The sequence below is a fragment of the Gossypium raimondii genome, chromosome 9 (assembly GCF_025698545.1).
Source record: "Gossypium raimondii isolate GPD5lz chromosome 9, ASM2569854v1, whole genome shotgun sequence".
Taxonomy (NCBI): domain Eukaryota; kingdom Viridiplantae; phylum Streptophyta; class Magnoliopsida; order Malvales; family Malvaceae; genus Gossypium; species Gossypium raimondii.
The window spans coordinates 22,475,508-22,483,769 of NC_068573.1; the positions used below are offsets into that span (position 1 = coordinate 22,475,508).

Genomic DNA, 8,262 nt, shown 5'->3' on the forward strand with positions numbered 1-8,262 from the left:
ACTTCTTTTTTAAGACTATTTAAGTTCTAGTTTAATGTATTTCAATTTATTTTACTTTAAATCTATCAAATTTTGTTCCTTTTATGTTTCTAGCTTTAGATTTATCTGTTAAATGCTTTTGGTTTCATGTTATTTAAGTTTCTTGCTTAAAATTTTCAACTTTTATATTTTTTTCAAGCTTTTCTTTCATTTTGCCTTGTTTTCCATTACTATGTTTATTTTCTTCACTTTGAGCATGTGTAGCTAAGCGTTTAAGGAGGTTGGTTGATAGAGATGTGTATAAACTAAACTCTTTGGACAAAAGACTGAATCGCAACAAATTGGACTAATTTGAATAGAACTAAAAACTTAGGTAGTGACGCCCCTAAGGGAATATTAAGATAAAGTGAGACAGAAAGGTAATCTTATCGAGCATTCATTCGTTAGTCTTGGATTAACCGGTGAGGTTGGAAGATAAGCCAAATCTAATTCATCTAATTCGATAAAATTGATATTGGAAGATAAAATGGAGCCACTTGGTAATTTAAGCGATTTATGTCCTGAGTCCAAAATTTGGTGAACCACATCGAAGTTAACCAATCCCCATTATTGATTTGCTGGATAGTCCCTTTAGTTTACATTTCTTGCAATTTAGTCTTTAGGGTAGAATATTTAATTTTCTTGCAAAAATCATCTTTTATGGGTTGTCGTACTATAATATTATATTAGTAACCACTTAGACTCTATTGTGTATGCTAGTTATTACTCAATCGCCTCTTCCTTTGGGTTCGATCCTTGAAATACTTTATTGTTTCATTGTAACATTATAAATATTACAACTGACCTGTACGCTTGCAGTAAAACCGGGCTTTAAAAATTATTGTATAAATTCAGTGTTTTAATGTGCACGCACGCAACCGGTCAACAAGCTTGGAATATCGATCTCCCATGTCCTTCAATACTGTCAAGCTCAACATACAACTTAACTCTTCCATTACCATTTGACTCATAAAGTGCATTCATTATTTGGAGATCATCATCATCCGCTACATTAATTATAAAATATCTCATTGGATTATCATATAAATCTATACCTCAACAAGAGCTTCGACCAATTTTGTACTTCATCTCCACTAACGTGATGTCCTTTATGAACATCATGCTAATTGGACTTCCAAACTTTAATATTATTTGGGTTCGATCCTTGAAATACTTCAGTGTTTCATTGTAACATTATAAATATTACAATTGACCTGTACGCTTGTAGTAAAATCGGGCTTTAAAAATTATTGTATAAATTCAGTGTTTTAATGTGCACGCACGCAACCATTCAACAAGCTTAGAACATCGATCTCCCATGTCCTTCAATACTGTCAAGCTCAACATACAACTCAACTCTTCCACTACCATTTGACTCATAAAGTGTAGTCATTATTTGGAGATCATCATCATCCACTACATTAATTGTAGAATATCTCATTGGATTATCATATAAATCTATACCTCAACAAGAGCTTCGACCAATTTTGTGCTTCATCTCCACTAACGTGATGTCCTTTATGAACATCATGCTAATTGGACTTCCAAACTTTAATATTACACCAATATTCGTATCATGAATCGAGTCATTACAGTTCACTACAACATAAAATTGTTGTTCATTTTGTATAGATTTCATGTGTATAATATCAATTTAAAACAAAAAAATAATTAATATATAACGAATAAAGCAAAATATTTTCTTCTCTAATATAATATCTTTAACTAAAAATAAACATTTTCATACTAAAATATAACTATGTTTAGTAGATTTTATAATTCAAACAACATAACAACACTATTTTATATTCAAAATACCACTAAGCTTATTAAATATTTTCCTTAATAATATTTTCCTTCACCATAGATATACAACAACACAACAATGTCAAATTTCAATGAATAAAAACAATGTCATCATCATTTTTATGCCAATCAAATAATGAACTAGTAAATAATTATTCAACACTATATTGTATATTTAACACTAATAGATATTCAACACTAATAAATATAAACTTTTAATATATGTATTCAACACTAACATATATTAAAAATGTCATAAACTATGTTCAAAAACAATCCCAACAATCTGTTGTATATTTAACACTAATAGTTAGTAGATGTTAATGCATCAAGACATGAATTATAATATCATGGAAAAAATACTTACAAAGATTGAAGAAGATATATGAAGATTGCATAATATATAAAAGATAATAGATAGAAGAAGATAATAATACTCAATAAAAAATTGTTGAATAAACTCACTATTCTAATTTGCCATGGTGTCAAGGTATATGTATATACATAATTTCCATCCTCCCCCACCTTTACCATTACTATTTCACTTACATGTTACTCATACACTACATTGTTCCATCATCTCCAAATAGCATTTTGTCTTGTTCTACCATCTCAACCTTCTGCCTTGTTCCATCATTTCCAAACAATTTTCTTTTGACCTAGCCATCACATTTTTGCAACCTCTCACGCATACATGAGAAAACTATATTTCTCAGCCTTCATGTGCTCTTTCATTGTGCATACATGCAAGGTAAATGGTTTATACACTAAAGTCGACACCTCCAGGATATTACTACCATTGACGTCGACTTTTCGAGATGTCAACTTTGAAGTCGGTCCTCTAATGTGGACTTCACTTTTCCCTTTGTAAACTGACTAGTTTGCCAAATAATTCAGCAAATCAACTATATAACCAAGGGTGAAGGGGGTAGGGCCCTTAACCCACAAAATGGAAAAAAAAATGTTTCTTTTAATCTCAAAATTTATAAGATTTTAAGTTAATATCAATGTTGTTTGAACCAAACCAAACTGGCCAGTCGGATCGGGAATCAACCCGGAAAGGGTTTTGAACTAGTTGACCTAGGTGAAAGATCAATTGAACTAGATTTTTTTAAATATTATTATTACTTAAATTTTTAATAATTTTCTAATCAAACCCATTATACTGATTGAATCAACGAATCAATAGTTTGATCAGTCCGACCAACGATTCGATTTAGAAAATATTAGTTAATATAAGTAAAATTATTAATTGCCTTCCAAATACTAAAATTTCGGTTTAATCCTTTTAAAAACTATTATAATATAAACTAATATAATAAAAAAATTATATTTAACTCATAAAAATATACAACATAACCTCTAACCCTAAAAAAATTTAATGACTTCCCTCGTGTGTGTGTGTGTGTGTGTGTAGTAAATTAATTTTTTCAACTCATACAAAAAAAAAAAAAGCCTGGGCTAAGCCTAAGACCTTTTTTTAAGGTCGATTCCATTTTAGTGGGCTAATACCTTTCAAAACCACATCGCTATAAGTTCTCAGACTGAAGCCGAAAACCACTCCCTGATCTCTGTTGCTTGCTGTAACACTCGGCGGAGACAATGGCGGGAAAGCAAGTTGCTGACGAAGGTTTGCCAGCCAACATTGCCGGAATGTCGAAGAACCAGCTTTATGATATTATGTCAAACATGAAGGTACTCTCTCTTTCTGTTTTCTATTTGGTTTCAAAATTTTATTTTCGTTTCTTCCAAACGCCACTTCCTCCGCCGTTAAATCTAATTAGTGGTTTTTCCTTCTTTATTTTGGGTATATACAGACACTTATAGAACAAAACCAGCAGCAGGCGAGGGAGATCCTTATCCAAAATCCTCTCTTGACGAAAGCCCTTTTCCAGGTTTCCCTTTTCTTCTTTGTTTATGTACTTTTCAAATATGAAAAAAACTCCCTTCTTCCTTTGTTTTAATATTGATACTAGTTATGTGCATGACTGACTGTTGATTGATATTACTATTAGCATCGCGTAACCCTTTAGCTTTACCCTCTCTTGATATCCCTTGTAGGCTGAAGTTGTAATTTTTTGTTGCCTTTTCTTGGTATAGAGATTGATGTTAGCTTGTCACTAGGAATCAAGCATTTCGGAACCTTTGTATGGACAATTAGGTCTCTGGAGTTAGCTTTGTAGTAATGAGATGCGTTTAGTTCTAGTTGCAACTCAAAATAAGAAGTTGCTATCCATCTTTCTTGATGGACTTGTTCTAGAGTGCTGCACAGCTTGATGGGTTAATTACCCTTCTTTTGCTTTAAATTGCATCTACTTTTTAGATGGTGTACTGTTGATTTAGTAGCTTCCATGCCTGACTAGGTTTCTTTGATTATTCTTGTTTCTTCAGGCTCAGATTATGCTCGGAATGGTTAAGCCCCCTCAAGCGGTATGCTTTTGATCTCTGTAATATCATCCTTGAAATTATGTTTAGGGACTGTGCTAGTGTACTTACTGTTTGTGTTTAGATTCCAGCTATTCAGCCACCTGCATCACAACAATCTCAGCAATCAGTACAACCACCCCCTCAGCCAAATATCCAGCCAGCACATTTGTTGCCGGGTCAAGTTCGCTTGCAAGAACAAGCTGCTCCATCCCAGATCCAAGCTCCTGTAAGGAAACAGCATCAAAACCAAGCTGGGACAAGAATCTCCGTTGCTTCTGTTCCTGCTGCAAATCTTCAGTCTCAATCCATACCACCACATTCCCTACAGACACCACAGCAAACAAAGGTCCATTTGAATCCTCCAATGTCTCTTCCACATTCCTCCCAACTCCCAAATGCACCTCAACTTCCTCTGCAGTCACCTTTACATCCTCCTGCTCATCATCAAACCCATATGTCAACATCCTCTAGCCAGTTGCAGCAGTCATTTCAAACAACTGGAATTCCTCATATGCATCAGCAGCCACCAATACAACCACAGGCTCGACTTTCATCAGCTCCGAGTTTCCATCATCAGCATGCCCCACAAATGGGTCCTAATGTTGGTTTCCAACACCCTGGTGCTCAGCATCTTTCACAGCCGATGTTCCATGTAAGTCAAAAGTTGCAGTTTGGAAGTCAGTCTTGGGTGTCTCCTTCATAACAATTTCTCTTATTTTTTGAATTACTCAGTCAGGTAATAGACCTCCTAGCCTTGGACCTTCGTTTCCACAAGGGCAGCCACCGCGTGCAAATCAGCTGCCAGCTCAATCAATGTATCAAAATCAGGTATGTGCAAATTTTAGTTGTTTGATGTGTTTTGGTTTTATCACTTAGTGGACCATTCTAATTGGGTTGATTATTAAAAAAAATGAGTTCATTTTTTTAATCACGCTAGTGGTTTAAGTGGCAGGCTATAAACATTCCATAGTTTACCTCGTGTGTGTACTAGATTATTTTTTGTCTCTCTGAAAAAGTCTGACAAATATCTGCCTTGTTATTCACACCACTGCTAACAGATTGTTGAACTGATTGGCTTCGGGCTTCATTAAAATTGTGAAAATCTGTTTTTGAGTCCCTTTTCCTTGATAATTCTTGTACATGTAGATGAAAACACAATTGCAAGTTAGAAGTGCACACAATTGTGATTGCAATAGTAGTTAGGTGGAATTTATGTACTTCAAGGTGGAGAAATGTCTGATTACATGTGGTATCTCTTCCACTGCACACATGTCAATAAGGGGAAATGTATTTGTAGCTACCATTGAGCAGAGTTTGCTGTCTTTGAATGATTAAATTCGTTCAGCTAGCTATGTAAGTTAGAGTTCTGGCTCAGGCTAGAGTAATTATAATCCATTGAATGAGGTGAAGAAAGATTATGAGTTTGTAACTGGTCTTGATTTAATAAAAGGTAAAGCTTTAATAACTGAATTAAATTATCCTTAACATGCAAGATGGGCTCATTGTTTTCAAGTTTGCTTTTTAGTTGCTTTTACAATTTATGTTCAAGTAGTTAAATTATTTTCTTTATTTTTTTAGTTATTGTTTTTGTTACATTACCACCAAAAGCAAAAAGAAGTAAGAAAAGTGTTTTGGATACCAATTAAAAAGGTACTTCTGAAAGAATAAAGGTTAATAATAACATTATAAGGAAGCATGATTTTAGTTTTGCATGGGGTAAAAGATATGGATTAATGTTAAATTTAAAGTTACTTATATTTAATCAAATATGGTTTGTTTTTACTATAAGTCATTTTAATCAAATATTTTTACTATTCAACTTTACTAATTTTGAGTAATCAAAGAGCAAATAATGAGATCTTAATGAGGAAAGCTACATATTAACTGGAGTTTTAGACTCCTGCACTTGATTTTCAATTTTTAGTTGAAACAAAAGTTCCATCTCTAATGTAATAGTATCCTGTGGGAAATGTCTATGGCTTATTAGATTCTGCAATTGACAACATCTTTTGTATGTGTTATGGTTATTCTTTCAGGCAGGAGCCTTGCATTTAGGATCCGAGTTTGGCAACCAAGTAGGAGGTTCGATGCAGGCAGATAGAGGATCTTCGTGGACACCTAGTCAACCAGATAATTCAACACTAACTCAGTTGCAAGGACCCTCACCATTGGTTTCCAGTCAGATGGTTCCAGGAAATCAGCCCCCTCATCCTGCATCGGTGATTATCCAGACTTTTGAGTTTCATACAAGCAAAAAGAATTGGTCAGTAGTTTGAGTAGTTCCATTAACAGTTTCCATTGGCTCTTTATAGTTGACTCCTGAGATGGAGAAGGCGTTACTTCAGCAGGTGATGAGCCTCACTCCGGAACAGATTAATCTCTTGCCTACAGAGCAAAGGAATCAAGTGCTTCAGCTCCAGCAAATTCTGCGCCAATGACAAGACTCTACTTCAGCTATGTTTGCATGCCATATACTGATAAAAGAAGACAAATCTCAGCTGACTAAAATTGATTGATTTGCTGCTTTAATACAGCTGCCAATTCAGCATTCATCTCATTTGAGCCTGCCTTGTTTATTTATTTGTAGGTTGATAGCTTCTGAAAGTTGAATTCTAGGGGCAGATTTGAAGGCCCTAAATTTCTTTCATGTGTTGTTTGTACTGTGATGATGTAGTATCTTTTTCTGCCGCTGTTTATTTGGCTTAAGCTAATCAAAATTGAAAACTAATGTACACTTCTGGACGTAGGAATGTGACACTCGAGTGTATATGTTGCCTAATTATGTATCATATTTGTGTTAACAACAAAATATGAAAGTATAATAGAACCAAGTGCTTTTCTGATGGGGAAGAGAGACTATATGCCCCTGGCCCCAATCGAGACAATTAAATTGCATCCCTTCGCTTGCTGTGAGTTCAGAAACCGGATCAATGTGGCCATGCTTGCTTGAGCTCGCATTTTTAGGTCAAATTTTGTCATTACTATAATCTAGTTTGTTCACTTTCAGTTTTTGTATGTTTTTTACAAGTCTTGATCAATCATTAGCTCAACCGTTAAATTCTGTGTCTTTCAAAATCTTTGTATCATTAAATGTGTAATGACATGTTTAGCTTATTATATCTATATAATGCTATATTACTTGTAGAAAAGTAATCATGTTTTAGTTAATAAATTTAACAGTTACTATTCGAGTCAGAATTGAAATTTCGAAATTTATAAAATAAAAAAGATAGCAATAAAATTAAAATATAAAAACTGCATAATAAAACCTACACAATGTTAAAAATCTAAATAAAGAATACAGAAAACTCCAAAAATATTTATGTAAACTTAACAGAACAATCCCCCTTGAGATATGGCCACCACTAGATGTGGATCCACCATGGGATCTTTGGCCAGACACCCTAGGACCTTATCAACAAGAGATAATGACAATAATAAAGCACTACAGGACAATCATTCCAGACCCATCAAAATGGTCTCAAGATTATCCATGATATTACAGTATTTCTGCCAAATAGATAGACGATGACTCAATTGAAAAGATTACTCGCATGGGGATAGACACAGAGACTGAACCAAATCTCGATGAAGAAATGGAGATCAAAGCATACACAGCCAAACAAAAAAGGGAGTGGAGGAAAATAAATCTCAACCTCACTTCAGAGGTTTTTTTTTTCAAAACTGACCTAAATAAATTTATTATTTATGAAAATTATCTAAGTGCAAAATTTTGTACGAAAACAATATGTTTTCTACAATGTTGGTGCCGGCCATCTCACCGTCGACACCACCCTCCATCATCCCCTAATGATTGTTAGATGATTGCTCGGTCTATAAAAAATAGTTTTTTTGTGCCAGCATTGTGTTCGCCGGCACCCGTATGTATTTTTTTCAAATACACAAGTACTGGTATTCCATGATTTAAAAATAAATAAATAATATTTTAATAGGTATCGGTATTAACGTTGTCGACATTAGTTCACATTTAAAATAAATGATTTTTTGTTT

The 8,262-nt window shown here is 34.0% G+C and overlaps 1 protein-coding gene across 1 annotated transcript; it reads left to right on the forward strand.

Annotated features, from left to right (window-relative positions):
• The first annotated feature begins 3,339 nt into the window (after positions 1 to 3,339).
• LOC105798675 (cleavage stimulating factor 64) lies at positions 3,340 to 7,030 on the forward strand. The gene is made up of 7 exons (XM_012628835.2): positions 3,340 to 3,519; positions 3,642 to 3,719; positions 4,216 to 4,254; positions 4,334 to 4,903; positions 4,984 to 5,079; positions 6,288 to 6,470; positions 6,564 to 7,030. The coding sequence occupies exons 1-7, from the start codon at positions 3,427 to 3,429 to the stop codon at positions 6,687 to 6,689; spliced, it is 1,185 nt and encodes a 394-aa protein (XP_012484289.1). The 5' UTR covers positions 3,340 to 3,426; the 3' UTR covers positions 6,690 to 7,030.
• The last annotated feature ends 1,232 nt before the right edge of the window (positions 7,031 to 8,262 follow it).

Coding starts and splice junctions, on each gene's coding strand:
- LOC105798675 (XM_012628835.2), top strand. CDS start 3,427: ATGGCGGGAAAGCAAGTTGCTGACGAAGGTTTGCCAGCCAACATTGCC. Junction 3,720..4,215: donor TGACGAAAGCCCTTTTCCAG/GTTTCCCTTTTC, acceptor TTGTTTCTTCAG/GCTCAGATTATGCTCGGAAT. Junction 4,904..4,983: donor TTTCACAGCCGATGTTCCAT/GTAAGTCAAAAG, acceptor TGAATTACTCAG/TCAGGTAATAGACCTCCTAG.